Genomic DNA, 23,847 nt, shown 5'->3' with positions numbered 1-23,847 from the left:
GTATAACTCTCACTCCTGCATATCATTCAACACGCCGCACTACATGTGCCGGTAGACAAAATCAAAATTCAATAAAAAAAATATTAATAAAACTTATCCAGTTTAATGGCAATAAAGTAGTATCTGTACATATATATAAGAGTGTTCTTATGTACTGACTCGTTACAGTATCTCTGGAACCATAAGACTCAAGCACTTGAAATTGTGTAGGAATAATCTTTTCACGGAGCAGAAGTAAGAAAATTTTACGAAATTTATTATCTGTCAACAAATTAAGGGAGTGTTTAATAAGTTATAAAAGCCACTACTATTATGCGCTTCACAGAGTTATTCACTTTCTACTTTTATTTATATTTGGTTTAAAATATTTATGTATTCAAATTAAATGATAAATTATCAATTGAATTTGCCATATACGTACATTCTTCATACGTAAGAAATTTTATCTCTAGTAGATGGTGAGATCTTTACATTTGCACAGCGTTCCAAGACTGATTGCCTTGTGGCAGTAGCTCGTTTTAAACACCCACTAAGAATATAAATGCGCTGGCCTTTACTAAATAGTTATAATCCAATAATGGCAATAAAACTCAGGCACTTTCGAGTGTCAGCACAAGCCGATGTCACCTCTCTGGTGCTTTTGTAACTCGGTTACTTCGTGGAGCCTCCACACAAACGACACTCAAGAAACTGACTGCCTTCCAATCCCAAATACTAAAGGCCCGAGCCGAGACCCCCGAAAGCACACGAGTTTTTAATTTTTTTTCAATTTAAACAACTTACTTTTATAAATATAATGGAACTGTCTTGTTTGAGACAAAAATACTGCACAATGTATGTAGTTTTTGATTTAGTACTTTATGATTTTTATCTCGTTACATCGCATTAAACAAATGATTATAGCCTCTGGAACCTTAACAGCTGTACAGAGCCTTAGGAAAACGTGACGAAGTGGAGTCTGACGACAAAATACCATGAGCGTGATGAGGGCTTTTTTTGTTTCGAATGTTATTAATGTTTGAGACAGGTTAGTTTATAAGTTTTTTTTTCTTTAACTTAACTCCTAGTTTTAACTAAAATAGGAAATAGGAATATCCGAATTGATCGAGCCGTTCTCAAGTTTTACGTTTAGCAACGTATTTCGCGTTTAATTTTATTAAAAGATTAACCTCTGTAAATACTTCTAAGGCTATTAAAATAATTAACAGCAAGTTGGAAATCGTAAATGATGTGCGCGAGTTTTACACATTTAAAAAGTATTTATGCTTCTAACGGGTAACGGTTGCAGTTATAATGTCGGAATTGTGTTAAGAAAAACATTATCCGGAATTTTGACAGTCACTTTAAGTTATACAACTGCAAAAAATAATGACAATATCCTATAAGAGACAACTAAAATATAAACATTAGTCTATATACAATTTGAAACGAACAAAGTTCTGTACCGAGCCATAAAAGTATAAAACGGATAAGAGACAATTACCGGGTTCTCGGAACGGTGCGCGGTAAATATACGTTCACGTGCGTACAGAGTCATTATTAAGGCGAAATAGCACTGACGTCCATTTCACGGTACCGGCTTGGCCCGCGCTTAGACGTGTGTCACGCTTAATCCGAGACACAGTGGAATAATTAGAAATATTTTTCCTATGTTTCTTCAATCGATAATAAGTTCCTGAGGATATAGACTTATCGTACCATACCAAAAACATTATGACAAGAACTTAACAAAATTCATAATAATGAATTGACAATTGTAACTTGTTAACAAAAATGAATATAAAAGTATCTGTTTGTTTACGTATTGTAATTAGTACAAAAAATATGTTGTTATATTATAACATAATAAATATATTACATTAACAATATGTCGCCTACCCTACCGAATAAAATAACAAATGCCGTAATCATTTTTTTGGAGTTTGAATTATTTGCAATCTACGAGTTCCATTACACCTTTACAATTTTTTCCGTAATTTTCTAATTAAAATGGCGGAGAAAGGAAGAAATACCTTTTTTTGCTTTAAATTAACAAGGTAAAGTATAGACAAGAATAGAAGATTGTTTAGGATATAAGTAAAAACTTTACTCCCATTCAGCATGCTAAGAATTATGTTCTTAATTTTTCACTGCTTTACGTAGCCCTTTTTTTGATTATAACCAGTATTTAGTTTTTCGTCTTTTCTGAAAAGTTGCATTTTCAGACTTATCATTTTATTCGGTGGCGGCGGCGATATATGTGCACATGGATACATATACATAGGTATATATAAAAAAATGCCACATATTCAGCCCATAGAAGCTCACCGTAAGGCATGGATCCCAAAGATATCTATGTAGCGATATACCATAATCCGCAGTGTGGTATTATGGCACGCGCAGGTTGCTGCTGCCTTTCCATCGGAAATTTGAACGTGAGCAGTGGTAATCCTTTTTAATTAATGCACAAAGTGTGAATTATAAAATGTTTTATCCCGGAAATCGAACCCATGATTTACAATCGCAAATCTCACTCTTCTACCTCTGGGCTACCACTGCTCATTTTGCTAAACGATCATTTTTTTCTTATGGATTGCATCTAGATTAAAATAACAAAAATAAAGAATAACTTTCAATAGTGTTAAATACTATCAGTACAGCTAAATAAAAAATTGTGGTATTTGAAATGAATGTAAATAATATCTACGGTATATTGATATCGTCGTCTATTTACGTAAAAGGAAAGATATGAAGATACCTGACCATTCCTGAGATCGTAGTTTCTCACGTAAAGCACACCGCATCGTCGATGTGATGTAATTTTCCGACGCTAATGTGAAAGATTTTATGTGCGACCTAAATCACAGAAATGGAATAAAGGCGGACTGCTTTGTGAATTTATTTAATAAGCAAAAGCGTTGAGAATACTTTGTTTATTGTCTTTATAATCCTAGCTTTGTGATGACATACACGTGCTTGTTTGATCTAACCTAATGTTTAGAGATGAGGCAGTTTTCATTGAAAACATTCACAGACCTAGTACTAACCTATCAGTTTTTGACTTGAAAGCTTCCTCGTTATATTTGAAAAGAACTGACATAGGCCAAAAATATTTAGTTTCAAACGAGGAATATAAAAAATAATATATTCGAAATATTTATTTAATATATATTTAGCCAAACTAAGTCATTCGTGCATTCATATTTCGTAGTGTTGGCAAAAAAAAACAACAGACAGCTTAACCTTATTTAACCCTAAGTCATAATGATCACTGTTACTCGATTAACCACCAGAGTTATTACAACCCGCTCTGCGTTTGACAGCGTGAACCATTTAAAACGATTACGTCCTACATTTAATTCGAGCGTTGGTCTCGCCATCAGGGTCATGCAAATTAAGAGTACGAAGTTATAAAGTTATGCTTCTCAATGCTTACCGCTTCTCAGAAGTTCCTTATACGCTTGATGGTTAAGTACTTTGCAATTTAGCAAGTTAAAATAAGTGGATAAAGACATAATCCTTTGACCTTCCCGACCTAGAGCTGTGACTCACACAAATAAATTATGCATTAGTAGATTGTATGTATTTACCGTCTATGTATCAATCATACATATATATTATTATTTCCGTCTGAGATAATTTTTTTCGTCCTTCGGTAGGTGCGACCTGTTCAATGCTATCTTGTATCTTGTAAGGATATGTGGTGCAAATAGACCGTAAGGCAACAAACGAAAAGCCGTATACCAATTACTTTATTTAGAATATATCAAATAACATTTCGATTCTAGCAGCATTAGCACAGAGGTAGAGGACAAACGATCCTAGGTCGCGGGTTCGATTCTCTGTGATACAATCTTATACAATTTACACTTTGTGCATTGAATTTCCGCTGCTCACAAACAAGTTTCCTAAGGATGGGCAGCGGCGTCCTCTTCATACCATAATACCACACAGCAATCGCCAAAACGCCTGCCAGGCATGGCGATTATGGTATATCCCTCCATAAATGTCTTTGGGGGAGTCTATTCTTTGTAGTGGGCGTCAACGTGTTGTAACCATGACGACGATGACGAATTAATATAAATTCATTATCATTATTTCAGCCGCAGGACCTACACTGCTGGATATAAGCCTCCCCCCCATAGATTTTCAGTAGGACCAGTTTGAAGCCTGATAAGAGATATTCAGTAAACTTTAGCTATATATTATATGCGAGGCCAAATTAGGAAACAAAAACTCTCGAGATCGGTACAAACAGTAATCCAAGAAAGAACTAGAATCTGATATTACAACGAAATGTTAACCCCTTGACATACAATGTCGGCTCTGACTCGTCGCGCATTTCATGTGCCGATGTAAACTTTTATTGTAAACTAGCAATATAGTACATGAACGTTATTAAATATAATACAGCAGTGTAATTTTGAACAAAAAACGCACTGATTCTGAGCTTATCCACGAGTGATCACTGGCGCGCCGGCCAAGCCAAATTAAATGGTATCCTTCGAATGCGTCGATGCACATTTTTGTTGTTAGTTAATTTAAAAAACAGTATTTTTGTAATGCATAATGAATTTTTTAAATAAATTATGGTTAATTAATTACAAAGCATATTCTATAGTATCATTATTTAATAAATAATGTGTATTAATGAGTTCTTAGAAATAAAGTTACTGAAAAACAATAGAACCTAACGACAGAATGATAGAAAACTATAAGAACAATGCAAATGGTTACGCATTATGCAGTTGCAGGAACGAATAATATAAATCATACAGTCATTACTTTTTGTTGAATACTTATGTAAGTGTTTATTATTCCTGTGATAACTCCGTCAGGTACGGTTTATAAACACCAATGTACTTCGAAAGAATTATACATAGCAACGGCTTAACACAAAAGTATATCCGTCGATAGCACGTGTTGTAATAACAATAACTGTTTAAAAGGGACCTATATCATCTACATTTATAAATTGACTTGTTTCCTTTTATATAAGTAAAACCAGAACATATAATATACCATATATTGCATTGAATATTCGGATTACAAGTCGAGTCATAATTTAGCCTTCTCTACATCACATCGAATTGCTAACCGCGTATTGAGTTACAGCTAGAAGCCAAGTCCTCGCTTGGGAACTCTTATGTCCAGATAATCCGTAGAGCATACGCCTAAGCGATGTTTGAGCTTGACTATTCAATTTATATCCAAATATATAATCTAAAGGCCTGAGCGCATACGCCAAAAAAGAACCTGAAAGCTTCATTACTGTATTGAGGTTAAAGTCTAGGCAAATGCTAAACAGAAAATTTTAATGTGTATAATTATCTGTATGCATCGGTAAAAAAAAAACAGTTTTTTTTAAGTTATGTTATAACAATGCAATACTAAGTACGCTAAAAATGCCATCATTTGGACGCCAAATAATGGGACTTTAAGTTATCAGAGCTCAAACTTATAAATATGTAATGGCACCAAGTTTGAATTAAATATAAAAGTTCATACCGAACTAAGGCGTTTCGAAAAGTTAAGCGAAAAATAGCGGCAAATGTAAAATTTATCTAATTTTTCGGATAGCGACGTCAATGTTCTCAACGTGCGATATATAAATCAAAGACTTAAGAAGGAGTAATTCGAACGTTATCCGTGAATGTATGTTAGCCGATATAATGGTAGGTTGTATGACAACGAGGTTGCGTCGACTCCAGTACCGGCATGATGCCTGGGATTCTGCGAATCTCGGTTGCATGTACACAGATACACAGGTGCAATCGAGAGCATGTCTTATGACTGTTGTAATTGCGACTCTAAGCTCGGCCACAGTATATACACATGAACCACACCGTGTCCGACGCAACGGTCTCTCTTTCCTATCTATCGTTTCAATAAAATGTACAAATCTAACGAAAACGTATAGATGACGACCTCATGACGCAATGATTACGAAAGAAATGATTTATTACGATATTTATCCAATTGATGTCATCATGGAAACTACAAAAAAAAACATTGTATTCTTGTACGGTTTGGACTATGTAGAATTTAGTTTTGTACACAAAATAACAATTCATGCAGAGCGTGAACTTAAAACGCAAAGCAAATATTGCTAAAGCTTAATATAACAGTAACATGCATTTTATATATTGTGGTACAATGATTAAAACTGAAAAAAACCTACTACATAATTGTCACGTATGTGACCAGTGATACAAAGAGGACAATGCCATTTGAGGTTAAACCCTATTATAATTTCATCCGCGAATACAATGGGCAAAATATTTCCAAGAGTTTTTTTTTTATACTTGTCCACACCTGCGCATTGTTGAGCGAGAATGTTTTACATGCTCACAGAGACGCCGTGATTGAAATTTCGATTAGATTAAAACGTACTTATAGATTGTAATGTACTTACCATTCGATGCTCCTGTATCCTTTGACACAGCAGTGAATGCTCTTAAACTTGTCTTGGAAGCCGTACTCCAGAGATACGGGTTCTTTGGTGAACTGCATCCAAGAGGTGTTAGTGTGGAATGTGTTCGTAGAGCAGTGACCGGCTGCGAATGTCCTCGGCACTAAACACAGCACCACCAGCGTCAGCAGCGAACCCATGGTCATTTCTTGCATTCTACGCAAAAAAAAAAACAATAACAATAAACGACATTGCTGACATTTAAAAAAAAATTACATAAAATTTGACACATAATTCATGATCATATAAGCCTCACTAAAAGATCGCGACAATAACAGGTCTGACGCTGCCCGCATCCAACGACTTCCAGCGACCTTAACTATGTCGTCGGTCTACCTATGGGTGTGCCCCACGCCACATTCACCAGCACGTGGTCGCCGTGCGGGGAGCTTTCGGCTCCAACAAGTGTAATGTAATTTTGTGTAATAACTCAATTAGTAATTGATTAATGAACATAGAATAGCGCTTCATTGCAACTTCAGTCTATTTGTTGATTTTGTTATTGAATTTTCAATTTTTAATGTGCCTTCAACTAATAGCTTATATCTCCCATAATATATTTTCATTATTTATATAGTACGACATTTTGGAACTAGGAGATGCATACATTATTTATAATTGGAGCAAGTTTTCAGTGTTCCTCGCAAAAACAATTGGCACATCAATATTTATAGCACAAGTTTGTTGCTCATCTTTCAAGATATATTTACATACGATGAAATCGTTGATTTCATTAGTAGAACAAAAGAAATAGTGCTGAAATGATGTACGAATTACAAAATAAATAAGAGCTGGGTGGATGAGATAATGCTAAATTATCTAATTTTAAATTATACTAAGAAACATTATAAAAGTTTATATGTAAATATTTTTTTAGGTAATTAGTGTTTATTGTTATTTTAATATCTAAATATTTTTTAATTATTTAATGGTTAATTCTATGGTTGTCTGAAAGAAATCACTCTTAGCGATAAAACCGCTTATTGTTACATTAGCTATTAACATAAGTGGTGAAAATGTGTTATTAATGTTATCAATTTAAAAATTCTAAGCAAGTTTTAATATTTCTTAATTAAGTTATACACAAATGGACAAGTTTCCACAACTTACATGAAGTAGATCTAAAAAAAATAGTCTCGGAGAGATATTTAATGTTTTTCTATTTTTATTCTCTCTAGCGTTATGGTGTACAAGAGAATACTTGTTATTGTTAATCTGGTTCGACCTTCAGATATAAGTCATATCGCTTATAGCAGTTTTGCTTACTTATTTTTTTTAATTCTAAAAAATTAAAATTTTATTAAAAATTGTATAACAAATTTCATTACAAGCTAAGACTATGTATATATTTTTTTCTATAATATCTAATTTCCGTATCCGGCATAATACTAATAAACAGAACTTATTTCGCATACATTAGCCTTATCTATTTAAATCACAAATGTCTTAATATTCTTAGGGATCGGATATTCTGTTACGTGTTTACTCAAAGTTCAAGGGTCGATTTAATATAGAAAGTACGTTTGCATTGAAAAATCTTAGTGTGCGAATGTGCGAGTGAGTCAACGAACGGTACCTTCTCGTAATTCCTTATTAGTTGTAATAATTTCTCAGCCAAAAATAACTTTTCGGTAAATTTACATCTACGAGTATCTTACTCTGGCAAACATAAATTTTATATCAAATATTTAATCTTTGCGGAACTACATACTTTTATTTTACGTGACATCACATAATATCTCAATGGAAACCCTATCACGTTACAAGTGAAGATCGAAACGCGATTACAGCTGTAATAACGCCGACGCCATGTAATAATGATGAAATTACTGTATGATTTATTTCACACAGGGGTGTTCACCTTATGATAGCGATACGCTTCCACTGGTCTCAATACCTGCGTACATTAAATATTGTAACATTAGATCCTGTGCTTAGCTGTTTTTATTCATCATTGACAAATACTGTTTGCTCTTTGGCATTTACTGCCTTGCCCATTAAGCTTTAGCGTAGTGGCCTGGCACTGAAGGCGCATAGATTAGACATTTATATTATTTATCCACTTAGAATCTGTTTAGGTTCTGAAGTGGAGACCACTAGCCAACCTCAGCGTTGGACATGGATAAATGATTTGGTACTTCGGAACCCGTTGAATACATGCCGCTTCCATGCGGTCATATTATTAATAATTAATTATGGGAGAAGTCTATGTCCAACACCGGACGTCCTACAGCTAAAATAACAATGATGATGATAATAAAATACAGGCAAACAGCGTTAAAACATCCTAAAAAATAATAACTATCGGACTTTAGTAAATTCTATCAACCTAGTGATTTAAATAGCACCAGAACACAATAGCCCTTATGCAGAGGATACACCCGGTCAGGTGTTAAACACCTAGACCTAACGTTAACAAAAACATTGAAATATTAAAGCAAATAACAAAAAGCCGCTAGATAATAATTGAAACGATAAACGAATGACAGTTATCAGATTATCATTTTCGGAGAAGCGTTAATACACTTTAGATTTTATCTCAAAAGACGTTCCACAGACAAAAACAATGTATAACAATAGATACCTGTACCTTAAAAGTTTATGACTCGATGACTTTGAATAGCTGTTTCCTAAAAATGGAGATAGTTGTAAAAATTACTATTAACTAATTACTTCTACTAATTGCCGTGAAGTTTTTAACAAAAACCTTTTTATATTGAAGGTTAAGTTTCTAAGAACTCTAAGATACCTGCAGCAGAAATATCCGAACATAATCAACTTCCGCGGTCTACTGATTTTAAAAAAATGGTTAACCATTTTCATTTTGAAAATTATTCTTTACAACATATCGCATACGTGATAACAGATAACATTTGGCCAACAGTTATATAACCGAAGTAATATTTTGGGGAGGTACAAGTCTATTTCCAGAGGATCGGCAGCAACGCCCACTGTGCATCATTATATCACTCTGCGAACGCAAATGCCTGCTAAGCATGGCGATTATGGTAAAACCCCCATAGAAATCTTTGACGGAGGCTTATGCTTGGCATCGGGCGTCTATAAATTGAAACAAAAATCTAATAGCCTTTTTGCAGTAAATATTTATATGGGACAAGTATGATTTATTTTTAATATAAACTTTTACTCTCATTTAAACATTACAGGTTTTAATAATATTAGAAAAGAAATTAATTGTTTATAAATTGTCAACAAAGTGTCGTTTGTTTCTCTGTGTCTGCCAAATACCTGTCGCTAGTAGATCGGAATTATGTAGATAAGATGGAATTAGAGTCCAGAAACACTATGCTTTTTTTAATTCTTAGGGCGACAGTTTTATTAGGTAGAAACTTCTCGCAAACTGAATATATTAAGAAAACACATGTGTACGGGTAAAACCTACAATCGTTACAACTTTGACTTACTTAGTTTTCGAAGGTTACATTTAGTATTACATACGTCCAAATGCAAAGTAACAATATTACATACTGATTCACAATAAAAATATAATACATCGTAATCTTTTTTAATAACGTTATGTAATCTGTACATTTATGAATGCAAAAACCGCCCGCAATCGTAACCGTTCAACGTTTTTGTCTCATTAAAAACGTATCTAGAATTCTGGCAGGAATATTCACAAAATATTTCAACCCAAATACTATACGACTGATTTGGTACATAATGATCCGCATTACAATTCCGCGAACCGCACTTAAAGTGACTAGACCCTAAACGAGTTGGTAATACCAATAGTTAACGTTTTCCTTTACGCACTCTTCGACGTTTTTTCGTTATACCTTCAGCTAAGACATTTAAGGACACAAAAAAGATGTTATGTTTTGTAAAGAATCTTAAACATATATTTTAAACAGGGTGTTTGGAAATAGGGTTAATGTATAGCTCATTTGTTGTCAATTAGTGTATTGTACAGCCCTATTTAAAAATTAATCAATCAATGGTTTCAAGATGAATAAATAACGTAATGATTATGAAGTAAGAAAAATCGTTTCCTAAATTTGGATTACTACATATTAAACTTAATTATTGTTTACTATCTGTCCCCGTAGACTCGACTGCCAAAAGTTATTGGTCTGTCATATTTTAGTTATCACTTTGTACAGGTTGATCAAGGATAGGTGTAAAAGTTTAATAGTTTTTTGCTGGCAAATGAGCTATATAAAGAGTTGCAGAAAAATTTTTGCACAACATTGTTTTTCTGTGGACGAACGAATCTAATTCACTCTATTACTTTATTTAATATAACAACAATGGGAAGCTTGACTTGCTTTCGGGTAGAATTACTTGTTACTAATTGAGAATAACCCTACCAAGGTAAATAGTCTTTTCTCAGAAAGAAACCTTTGTCCCTGTAGAACAATAGTTTATGTAGGTGTTATCTAGAATTTTGCGATTCATACATATAATTTTCCGCAAAGTAGTACAGAATCGAGCAGCAGTTTTAACAGCGTAGTAGTCAAGAACTATCAGCGGATAGAATAATTGTTACTATGTAAATGTATATCGGACTTTACTTATAAGTGGTTGTACCAGAAAACCGCAAAATGTGAAATGCTTCAGTTGTTTTTATTCATTACTGGGAATTAAGTGAGCAAAACATAAAAAGGTTTTTACCACATTTTAGCGGTTTAGACAACAAATGTTTTAATGGTGTGGATTTCAACTACGACAATTCAGAATTTCCTTCATACCTCATGATTATTTATAAATAAGAAGAAAAAAATACAAAGTCATCCTGCTTACAATTAAGGGTCTAATATCATAAAAAATCTCTAATGTCATAAAAAACGCTCTATTAAGTAATTAAGTTGATTTTGGTTAAATGCGTATTAATTTTGTGATATCGGTGCTATATAAAAAAACAATTCTATGTAACTTTAAAATTACGTCTTGTTGGTATAAACATGTGAAATTGATAATAATGTTAATAATAATGATGTGCATCGATATATATTAAAGACATAACAAAAACAAAACGTTCAAAAGAAGTTATACCCCTCCACACGAGTAGATATTATCAGTAAAAGACCATATACGCATATATTTCGTGTTTACTAGCAATTTAATATGTCGAGCGAAGTTAAGGGCGTCTTATCAAAATTTTAGACATACACTCTAACCATTTTTTTTATTATTATTATTATAATCCACTTAGGGTCATTGGCAGTGTCCACTTGCGTGAAGTACAAATACGAAGATAAGCTCAATTTGTAAGAAACTGGAATCGAATTGAGTAGTCCCAAAATGGCATTCTTCAACTTCAAGCAACGTGGGAGAAATGTGCATAACAAACTTGGGTTTTTTTCGGTCACTTTTGATTGCAAAATTAGTAGTTAGTAAATGGAGTAATTCATGCCCAAGCTTTATTATCGTTAAAAACTCACACTTTAACCGGTTTAACCGGTTAGCTAAAGCATAGCGGAAGTACCTATATATTAGTCCTTTTCTTGGTTATATGTATAATTGCCCACGAAAGAGTGTTTAATTTTATACCAAACATTTTAAAACTCGGTTTACACAATAAGTGTATGGTAATAAAGCTAATTTAACATTAATTCTGTTCTAATTTTAATAATAGTCAACTTATTAATCGATAGTCATCAAGTAACCAGAAAGAAAATGCAAATATGTTGGAAAGCTTATGTATGGATGTGTCTAATGCGCCTTATAAATTCCGACAATGGACTTCAATATAGAACTATGAACATTATTCTTATAATACTCATAATAATTGTACATAACAGAAAAAAAATATTTTTATGACGGTATTTTAAAATCTGTGTAAAAAAAAAACAAAAGATAATAAACTGAAATGTTTTTTTTAAGTTTTTGACATCAATAATAATAGCACGAGACTATCGCCATAATCATTCCTTCATACAATTTTATTTTACTTAAAAATATAATACGTAGGTGGGTATGTAAATAAATGTTATAGGCAAAACGGTCTCTTTCATTGAATGATAAAGGATTAAGGTGTTAAGATATTTATCGCGTTATCAGCAAATACTATTACTATTTGGGGAATAACTGACGTTATATAATATATATAAAATTTACATGCATATTGTTAACAATTGTTGACGTCTAGTTCCTATTTTCCAATATATCATAGGCAATAAATATAGCATCAAAAATCGATTTTTTTTACTTTCCTTCAGAATATTTTGTAGCGAATTGTCAATGTTTTAGATCTGATTAATTTAATTAATAAAGTGTGTTTGATGGTTGATTGTGATATTTATAGATAAATGACAACAATATGCATTTAAGGTTTGAATAGTATTGTACAAATAATAGAAATAGGCGGACCGGAAATTATATTTTACAGAAAAACCCGATTGATTTTTACCGCAACGGCATTTAAAATTTGTATACTAGATGGCAAACGTTGTTGATATATATTGTTGATTAGAAATAGAAACTTGTTGATAATGTAGTCGAGTGAATTTAACTTAAGAAAGCGACATTACTGTCGGGTCCTCCTAATAATTTCAATTTTATTTTGAAGCGTTTCCGAGATGCAAGCATTTGTTTCCAAAACTAGGTTTCATAATACATAAATCAATCAAATTGAATTGGAGACTAGACATCTTATTTGATATACGTCTTACCTAGACCAGAGTTGTTTATAATTCGCCGATAGCCGGCCGCACGTCTTCCTGCTATTTATGTCGTCTCTCAACACACGGGTGGGTAGCTCGCGAAGGAGCTAAGCCTGTTCTGCCGTGCACCGACTGATTTTTGCAATTACCGACAGCCGGCACACATATCTGACGGCAATTTGCCGCTCCTCCCGCGAACTCCCCTGATCGGCTTCTCGGAAACGCAGTTGCATCAACTGAGCAACGCTAGGACCATTAACGCACTAATTACCGCGCCACCGTATACCACCGAAGCGGACTTGTTACGCACCAATTTGCTCGACATTCTTTGCTCATGTAAGATTTAATGTTATCTGCGACGCACTCATATGCTCCAATGTTTATCTAATTATTTATGAACTCTTTATTGGAAAACAGGACAAGAAAGAAAAACACATAAAAAAGGCAAAAAAATTAAGTAGAAAGAGAGCAAATTATTGCAAAACGCCATTTATTCCAGACAATGATTAGATAGATTTATTAGTCTGTACTAATAAATCTATCTAATCATCGGCGGTCATTAGACAATACATGTATGAAGTAAGTATTTCTACTATTATTAAGAAAAGAACTCTAAGGAATATCATACATTGTTAACTCATGACTTGAATAAAAAGCATTTGTCATAGTAAAATGGTATAAATTCTTATAAATAACATTGCGCAAATGATTTTCTAACATGATTAATCAGAGTACATTTTACATGCTTTTACCTATAACACATTACATATTATTATAAATACATAATTTTCTACACCACATCAAACATGTCAGTTTATTCTATTTTATGTTATTTATGACAATGTTGTATAAAAATAGATAAAAAATTAATCGTTCTGTAATAACACAATAAAGACTATGATAACATGCTAGTGAGTTATTTCCCAACTTCATTCATTTTATATGTGAAAGAATTGATTACAAAGTTTAATAATAATTAACTCCATCTTGTGTGGGTACTTTGAAAAGACCTTCTAAATGACAAGTGATATGGCATTACCTGCCCACATCAAGAGTGTATATAAGTTCCTAACACCTAATCCAATGTTATGTTTATCTAAATTATTTGCCTTTATATTATACTTATGCGGACTTCATGTGTATTATAAACAATAATTACAATAATAGAAGTAGGTATACTTCTCTCTCCTAATTCAAAAATGCATTACAAACTGTTGTACTACATATTTAAAAGAAACTGTTAATGATGTCCGAAATTTTAAAAAATGTATTACTTTGTAGCATCTTAGTCAACCAAAAATCCTTGGAATAAATTGTTCCAATTAAAGGTTCCTTCTACTACATAAAAATACAGGCATATTAGTAATCAGGTTTCAAAAATGTGTTTGATATTAAGATTAATTAAACATTACATTTGAAAACTAACAGAAACTACAATGTGGAAATGAAATGGAAAATTTTGGTGCTATAAAGAAACTTTTAATTATATTCTTTTAATTTATAATTTTGTAATGTACAGTATAGAAAGGATGTGTAAAATAAATAAAAAATGCTTTATCAGATTTTATTATAAAAATCTACTAATTTAGTTTATATTACTTAAGGCTTGTATCAAAGTTCTTTATATAAGATAGTATATAATTCAATTTCAAAAACATTTTACTATAGTTATTTAGCGTATATATACTCTATTAATGTTGTCATAGTGATGGCTAACAGTTAGTCATATGTATAAGCTGCAAAACTCAATACTTAACCAGAATAAAACAAACTAAATTATAGATTCTTCATAAATAGACTAAATTTTGAAGTTGATCATAAATTCAAATTGATTGTTACTTTTTTCCTCAAAAGCCTCATGGGTTTTAAGCTCTAAAAATTAAAACGTAGAGTTCCAATTTTGAATACCTTTTTAAATAAAAATAAATAATTTGATTATTTATTAATAGTGATAGTTATTTGGAATACATAAATGATAAAATTGTTGTAGAACAAGAATTACTCACCAAATCCCAAGATAATAATATCCAACTTTCCAAGAATTCTGGTTTTTTAACATGCAGATAACAATTTGACACAGTTCCTTAACACAACACTAATTCGGATTTATTCATATTTATTTTATTGTTTACTTTTATTGACAATTATCTAAAGTCATTCGAAAATTAAACTATATAAAATGCCATAAAGAAGCTAACACATGCTTCTGATCTTAAAGTGGAACGACAACTGACATGACACTGACAGTTGTTACAAGCGCAAAACCTATGATGGAAAGTGTCATTTACGTTCAGAAATAACAACGTGGTATTACTAAAAGAAACCTTAAAATTTTTACATATTTAGAACTAGTTTTCGTTCAAAAAAAATGTTAACATAAAATATTTGAAAGTTTTGAGTAATTGTGATTATACGTATTAGATGAATTTCTCGTTCATGAAGTCGAGAATATAAATAGTATTTGCTTTTGAATTATTTTTTAAAGAGCTGAGGTAAGTATATGAGGTACAAAGAACACATACGTTTTCAACTATTTTTTTTTATTTTTAGTGCTAATTTTTTTAGAATTGCGAAGGTGCCGAAAAGCACCGAGAGCACGACGAACCATTAGGCCTCGCCACCAAGATTGAATCTTCGTTGCGGCAACCTTGGCGCGTTCTACACGAGCAAGACGTGCTGCTCTTTCGCTCTTGAAAGTAAGCCACGCTCGAATTTCCCCTGCATGGTAATCGAACTGTAATAACAATGATCACTTTTAGTTGATGCTGTGAAAAGAGGGTAAGGAAAAGAAATTACAATCTACCAATTTTTGAAGTTCTAGCCGCCGAGTCACAGTTAAAAGTAGTTTTTCACGTTGACTTTTAACTTGATCCGTGATGTTTATAATGTCGTCATGGTATTTTGTTTTCCAATACTTAAATAATTCTTCTCGTTCCTGTAATAAACGAGTTTATAATGAGCGTTATTTTCTGCAAATCTTTCAAATATCCGTGCAATAAAAATATCAAACCAAAACAGTGCCTTTTTCCTAAAAGTTATAGCAAAATTGTAAGCCTAGTAATCTGTGTGTTGCTCAAAACTGTAATAAATAATATAAAAGACGTTAAGTGTTTGCAATTTATTTATTCATGGTAAAAAGCCGCCAATTAAACGTTTTTTTTTTTTTTAAAGAAATTTACTAAAAACTATTAACTAATATATATTAAATTTACTAAAAACTACATGATGTCATTGCTTCATTATATAGGGAATATAAATTATTACCAGAATCGTAACAATATGACAATATTTAATATTCACTGCACAATATTCAGCAGCAGATAATTATACTATTTTCAGCTATTTTATTATTTTCTACTTTATTAATTTTGTTATTGTAACAGGACTAATGAAAAACTACTTCTTGTATAATTTCAAAGTTTAAACACTGGCGGAGCCCTTTCTTTAAATAATTTATAACTACTGTCTGTGACATTGTATGATGTTTTACGTATTGACTTAAAATTTCTGTCGAGGTAATAAGTGCCTCTTATATATGTTCCGTTAATTACTCACAAGTAATTCGTTAAATAGCCACAGGTTACATTCGTCTACAAACAAATGTCATATATTTTTTTTTTATAATTTAAACAACATATACTTTATTTTAACATATATGAAAAAATTGACGGAGAAGAAAAGGAAGCCATAAGTAAAAAATCAAATAAATATTTTAAAGTATCTCACTTCTGTCTGTAAATTGTAAATCCGAATTATCTCGTTGTGGGTACGTTGCTCATGATCTTCCCTTGGCAATGAAATTGGTTTGACTTGAAAACGAAGTTCTAAAGCTTCAGCGGTGGCACTCACGTACTTTTCTGCATAACTTAGTTGTGTTGTTGTATTAATTAACGAATCCTGTGAAAGCAATAACAAATAATACTTTAATCTCTTAGCTAATCCCAAAAATACTACAAAAAAGCATCACAAGCTTTACAATGTTAATACCATAAAACATCAAAAAACAATTTAAAAAAAGTATTAAATAAGACTTACCTTGACAAAAATACTTTTCAATTATTTTTAATAAACGAATTTGCAAAGGCAGAATATGCAAAGGTTGAATTGCAATCGGCTAAATCAATAAAGCGGAAATAAAAAATAATAATAATTGTTAATGTAATATGACTGCCGAGAACGATTTTTAATTCAGGGCATAATTTTAAAAAATGATTTACACACTTAAGGAAATATTTAATATTGAAAAATGCTTTTTAGATAAATATCAAAATAAATAACTACAAGATAACTAGATTTATTTTTCAAATAATTATTTACTTTTATTTCGTCTTTCAGGAAAGCAATGTTTTCGTCACAGTCACGAAGTTGGATGTCCCGGTGATATCTCTTAGTTATTAATTCTTGATTATAATTTACCTTTAACCTAAAATAATTTAAATTATTTTTCATTCAAATGTTAAAAAATGCATATTAATTATTATTAATCAAATGACAATGTATTGTGTAATACTAATATTGACTAGATAATACCATACGTTTTCAAGCGGTTGTTGTCTATCAGTAAAGACGTAAAAGTTGATGAAGGTTTATTTAAAATTTCTACTGCTTGATAAAGAGTTAAATATTGACCATTTTCTGCTATTTCCAATAACGTCCTTCTAATAACATCTTTGGCAAATATTCTGTAAATGTAATATTTGTTAATAAACCTGCCTCGCCATCTATCAAGAATCATGTAAAACTCACCGATCTCTATAAAGCTTGTCGCGTTGACGTTTCTGTCTCTTGTCGAGGTTACTAAGTACATCGCGAAAAGCGCTTTTCTCTAAAACAATGTACTGATAAGAGATGTCACTTAAACTATCATATTTACAAAAATAACCATATGTATTTTTTATCCTATTTGCCTTCAATTTGGAGAGAGTAGAAGCCAAAGTTACGTATAGTAGAGTCCATTCTGTATGTTACGAGCGTACACAAAAATTCATCAAACAATAGATATTTCCTTATAACTTTTTAGCCATAAAGAAAATGGCCGTTTGTTCCGAAAATTTAGTCAAAAAGAATGATGTACTTAACATTTTCCTTTTGTCTTAAGCATTTGTTTCCATTTTTAATAAAGATAAAACTAGCATTTACCTAGAATTTAAAAATATACAGTATTTAGAGAATTGTTATATTGGCAAAGAGTGCAACATGCGACCATTGAATTAAGTTAGGAACAAATATTAATGATATCTAAATAGAACAGTTTTATCTTAAAGGAATATTCACCAGAGTGGAGAGGTAAATTCACCCAGTGAAATGTCTTGTCACATACAAATGTCACTCAGTGCACACGTCAAGGCTGCGAGTGCAAATTTTCAGTTTTATTTTCCCTATAGCTTAAGTAATGCTATTGTAACGCGAAACCAGCACATAGCCGTAAGCCACAAACTGGCACACATACTATATCTCGTAATTAACACATTTTTCACTAAATGTGAATATTTTGCATAAACCTAAAATGTTATTCTGGATTAGTCTTATTAAACATCATTTTATCAACGTGATCATCTTAATATAATAATAGTAGCTACATATATACTAGGAATGTTGTTAATCACAAAGCGTGAGTTTGTTAGTCTTCAAACCCACTACTTACAATCGCGAGCCAGTTATTGCCGTCCTTAAACGGTACTTCGTCGTTATAACAACGGCTATTTTGCCGACAGTGAGTTAGTCGCCAGACAAAATAGAAATTACTTTTCATCGACAATGATAATAATTTGTAATGACAATTAAAGTTGTTACTGACAATGTTTTTCAAATAGGGATCAGCTATTACAGTTAAAATTAATCAAATGTAACCTCTTTACACAAATATTTTAATTAAAAATGATATGTCGGCTTCTGTCGGCCAAGTGTCTTTCGATGTTATATTTAGACACGCCTTAAGTGATTTTTAAGTTAGGAATGCGCGTATACTCAATGCTCGGTACAGAAGTTTCTATCGGACTTTACCTAATGGAAATCAGATTTTACTTGTCTGTACTGTTGTTTTTGTAGATTCCAATTATAAAAATTAAAAAAATTGTTGAATGCTCTGTACTTTATATACTCACCAAGAATCTTCATTTGAAGCAAAACCACTTCCAGGATTAAAACGTATAGCAAAGCGTCCATATTGCTGATCCTAACAAAGAAACAAAGGAATTGTTCATTTGTAAAATAGAGATAGAGAATTAATAAAAATTATAGTGATAAAGAATTTTTTTTTAAATTTGATTAATAATACACTATTATGACAGCCTCATTACTGCCGAAAGTTATTAACCTGTCGCCTTCCGAAAGAAAATAATAATAAGGCTACTTCATAGTGGTCACGTTACTTATTTATTAAATGTTAGATACATTAATTAATTAAGTAAATGATAGATGCCGACCGATGCGGTTGTTCAACGGCAATATAATTAGTCAGCACTGTAAAATGGGCAAAGTTAGAATAGTTATTATATAAATACTGAAATAAAACTTATACAAATGGTTAAAACTTTAAAAAACAATTATTGAAATCGACAAAATCAATCTTAAGTAATGGCGTAATCACGAAAATAAGGAATTGATTTTTATATATGTAGATTATGGGAGTCGTTTAATAGTTAAATATTCTTAAGTTATAAATAGCATATTATTATTAAGTTATAAACACTTACAACCGATAAGAGACGTACTTGTCATTTCTAGACAGGTCATTAATAGATAACAACTTAGGCAGTATGCAAAGGGCGGCCCCAGAAAAACAAACCACGAAATAACCGTATTTATGCTGAAAGATCTGAAGAAGCTACCCAATTAATCAACAGAGTACACATGGGCATTATCTGACTACAGTGATGGTTTGGTGCGGTGTTAGCTATGTAGGAGTGACTGAGCAATATATTTCATCAATCGAAAAAATTAATGTCATAAAGCTCTATCGAGTGAACCTTAAACGAACGTTTCGGGCTTCCTTTCTACTTTCGGATACATAGAGTCGTTCAAACCGATTGTATTCGATTATGACTTCAGCTATGGGAAGTCCACTGCTAAACATGATTCTTCCCGAGATAGATTTTCAAATCAAATTAAATCATTTATTTCGTGAAACACATGTCAAAAATAATTAAAACAAAAGAGAAAAAATAGTCCAAATGTATTCTGCCTACACATTTTACGTAAAATTGTATTTTACATGTACCTACAAAGGTGAGAAAAAAAAATTAATGTCAGTTATTTATTCAAATTAACGTTTACATTCACAATAATCATTATATTAAATTTTAAATGTCTATTTCGAATTAATTCAACATGTTTATAATAATACACAATCTAAAATAGTCATTTATCATTTAAAAGTTCGTCAACAGTATGTTTGAGTAGTGCACGCCGCCATTTTTTGTATACCCGCAAAGACATTGCGAGTAAATTTTTTTGAAAAACGTGATTTTAGATTTTCGGCATCTAAGTGTTATTCCGTTCCGCTGGCCAGAAAGACATTGGTGTAAGTGTGTAGTAGCCCTCGTGAACTAAGCATCTCGTAGATGTACAACGATCGGAACGGGAGTAACATTAAATATTTTGAAATTTATGGATGATCCGTTGGTATAAAATTAATATGTCAGTTTTATATGCGCGATTGCCCCAAAACATTATGCAATATCGCAATGTCGATGATACCAGCCCATAATAGGCCGTTAAAAGTATTAGAATGTTTGTTAATTTTCGTTACATATATAGCGCGTATTTTAAAAAGAAACGGTAGAAATTCTGGACACTCTACTTTTAATTATAAAAATTATGTACTTAAGTTAGACGGCAAAAATCTAGCCCGAAAGTGTTAAGAGTCCTCGATTTTCAAATTAGCACATTGTCATTACAAAGAATGCTTACATAAATTTATAAACACGTATGAGTATATAGTGACGAACTTATATCAGAAGAATGTTAAATATTTAAATTTTGTTTATAAGGGATTTCGAATAAACTCCTTCACCCGGTTAAATTGATAAAGAGTAGTGAAATTACAAATCGAATTTCCTGCGAGTTTTACCAGACTGGGAAACATAATAATGGAGAAGCGGCATAGATTACCCGTGGGACGCGATACAATATCACACGCTTTCTCATATGCACATACCATTAGAAGCGTTATTTTTTACATTAAAAATTTAGTATCCCAAACTCAAAGCGTATGTTATTGCTACCTAAAGATCGCTCAATAAATAATAATAATATTTTTTACATAAATAAAATAATCATAATAAAAATGTGAACAAAAATAAAAAATAAAAAATAAAAATGTGAACGTTTCACTTTATTTTTAGTAAAATTCTCACTGCCTTTTACAAAAAGTGAATAAACCTAAATTTATAAATCAATGAGGCAGCGGCAACCACTTAATCTTCATAATTTTCATTCCCTTTTAAGCCACCGTCTTTTTATTAAAATATAATGGTGTAACGACAAACTAAAGTAACTGGAATTACCGGAAGGATTAATAAGATAGTGGGCAAACTGCATAGCGCACAAAATGGCTGGTCGCTGGAGCCTTAAGATTATGGAGTGAAAATCACGGACTGACAACCGTAGTGTAAAACGTCCTCCCTCAAGGAGGACGGACGATCTAGTTAAGATCGCAATACGCTGGCCTATTGAAATCTATAGGAATAGACTATGTTTAGAGTACGTCCTGCGGCTGAAATGATGATGAACATTTACACAATATTTAAATAAAAATATAATGCAGTACCTTTGAGCTTGTTCCATGCTGGTAGAGTTGTTTTTATCTGTAACTTCTTTAATCGCTAAATATTGATATCGGACTAACTTCAGTTAATCCTACAGAATGCCGTGATTGTATCCCCCCCCCCCCATGCGTTTCGAAACAGTTCATAGTTGATCGATGGTATATTGCCAGGCAACACGAAATAATCTATTGAATCGATAAACCTTGGAATATACGGTAATCCAAAAACTGTATAATGAAACAGCCTTATTAAGTAGTGATATTAAGTACAGATATACACACAACTCCTGGTAAGGTTTGAGCACTAAACTGTGCCCGTCATTTATTCATTTTCAAGGTTCAGATTTTGTTTAGATTAATATTCAGTCGGTGAATAGACGACTTTATTAAGGTCATTAAAAGACGCTGGATGCAGGTCGCCTTCAAATGATACCGCTGTACCCTATTGAAAATCAATTGGGTAAGACCTAGAACCTATGATCTGTGGAGCAGTGGACGTCCTAAAGTTGAAATGATAATGATTATTAAAAATCAGTTTAATAATAACAACTGACAAGTATAACTAAACTAGTTAAGGCAAATCGCTCAATTCTCGCAGTTAACAGTTTTGTATTAAAATCAAGAACTTACTTAGAAATAATCTATATATGTATGTACTTCTTTGCTGAAGAATTTAAATATGGAAAACACGTATTATTTTAGTTTTTATAGAATATTTGACTAGTAACCTTAAAAAATAGGACAAGAAATAACTAAATCAGGGATATGACAGTTTCATTAAAAGTTTATCGGTGTTAACAGCACGTAGTTTGTCCAACCTTTTACAAATTTTAATGAAATGGTTATTCGGATAGTTTTATTATTGAATGCAACTGTTTTTCGAGTAGCTATCTAGCCGGCGGTGAAAAAAATTACAAAGCTCAGTCTTTTATTTTTCGAACAAAAGATCTTTCTTCTTCGAATGTTTTCATTCAAATGAGAAAAGTTTCACGAAGTTCGTTAAAATTTTACAAAATTATTTGGCAAATATGTACTTTAGGAAAAAATAAAATATTTTATAAATTCCTGTTTTATAGTTATTTGCCCTCGTATTTTTAAAATGAAGAAGCGGAAACAAAGAATATTATTAGTGAATTTAAAATTTAACTTTGACTGTTCACATAACTACCAATTGATCCGTAAGCGATCCAAATTTGTTGCCTATAAACAAATTGAAATATAATCACTCATTGAATATTAATCACTCATTTAGTTTAATCAAAACACAAATATAAAATTACAGTTTGCAAAAAGAGATTATTGATCGTCGAATCGTCTATTTCATCCATATTTATTCAAATAACTTTTACAGCATAAGTGTTTGTAATATATTTAGCCGATGTAACGAGATAATGCCTAACGTACATATGATAGTAATAGTAGAAAAAGAATGGAATTGTTTACATCTACGAACTTAACTAGTCTTCTATGAAAGAACTAGTTAAAGGCATATTACATTTGCGCTTATAATACTTTTAAGAGTAAATTTCATGTTACGCACAGATTTTTTTAATGGTTATCATAACATAAATATTTTCAAAAAGTGGTTTTTAATGTATTATTGAATATTCTTTATCTTAAAAAATTGTTGTTGCATCACGACATTAGCTAATTAAATTAATTTAGGCTTACTTGTGAAGAAATTTTCCTCATTCTATTTTTAACAATAAATAATGTAAATATAAAGAATTAATGCCAATAGCTAGCTTGCTTTTTAGTATATTACAAAGGCTGTCATAATGAACATGGCATGTTACCCTGGTATACTAAAGAATACCAGATCATAACTAATTTTCAGAGAGGTAATTTTTTTGTTTGATTAAATTTTCACAAAAGAATTTATAAAGAAGACGGTGTTAGTAGTTTTATGCTGAGACAACGGTCTGAAGTGAGACATGCAGCATAAGTCTCAGTGTGTTTAGTTAGTATGTGAAAACTTTTTCCTCAGTCTCTTATACGAAAAG

At 31.7% G+C, this 23,847-nt stretch overlaps 2 protein-coding genes across 3 annotated transcripts in view; both read right to left on the bottom strand.

Annotated features, from left to right (window-relative positions):
• Positions 1-15,289, bottom strand: part of LOC137929312 (uncharacterized) — a 48,266-nt gene extending 32,977 nt beyond the window's left edge. The window contains exons 1-2 of one of the 2 annotated variants that reach the window (XM_068772190.1): positions 15,084-15,289; positions 6,395-6,607 (exon numbers count right to left, since the gene is read on the bottom strand). In XM_068772190.1, coding sequence (XP_068628291.1) covers positions 6,395-6,606 — 212 coding nt within the window. In that variant the 5' untranslated portion in view covers position 6,607; positions 15,084-15,289. Of the gene's footprint in view, positions 1-6,394; positions 6,608-13,086; positions 13,177-15,083 lie in introns of those variants that run through there. The other variant, XM_068772191.1, reaches the window with a different exon arrangement.
• Positions 15,290-15,607: 318 nt separating this feature from the next.
• On the bottom strand, positions 15,608-21,864 carry LOC137929875 (dynein regulatory complex protein 9-like). The gene is made up of 8 exons (XM_068773000.1): positions 21,848-21,864; positions 19,182-19,252; positions 17,824-17,902; positions 17,613-17,759; positions 17,395-17,500; positions 16,804-16,974; positions 15,881-16,012; positions 15,608-15,811 (listed from the first exon to the last, which is right to left on the bottom strand). Exons 1-8 carry the CDS (start codon positions 21,862-21,864, stop codon positions 15,608-15,610), a joined length of 927 nt encoding a protein of 308 aa, XP_068629101.1.
• Between the last annotated feature and the right edge of the window lie 1,983 nt (positions 21,865-23,847).

The sequence above is a fragment of the Battus philenor genome, unplaced genomic scaffold, assembly GCF_028537555.1.
Source record: "Battus philenor isolate CCGP_79_NKW_IND1 unplaced genomic scaffold, ilBatPhil1.0.hap1 SCAF_5, whole genome shotgun sequence".
Lineage (NCBI taxonomy): Eukaryota > Metazoa > Arthropoda > Insecta > Lepidoptera > Papilionidae > Battus > Battus philenor.
This window is presented reverse-complemented; position numbering and strand designations above follow the sequence as displayed.

Bases quoted from the DNA above. Each gene is read 5' to 3' on its own strand.
- LOC137929875 (XM_068773000.1), bottom strand. The intron at 17,903-19,181 runs GTGAGTATATAA...ACATTGTTTTAG, and splicing joins GCTTCAAATGAAGATTCTTG to AGAAAAGCGCTTTTCGCGAT. The intron at 17,501-17,612 runs GTATGGTATTAT...AAATTATTTTAG, and splicing joins GACAACAACCGCTTGAAAAC to GTTAAAGGTAAATTATAATC.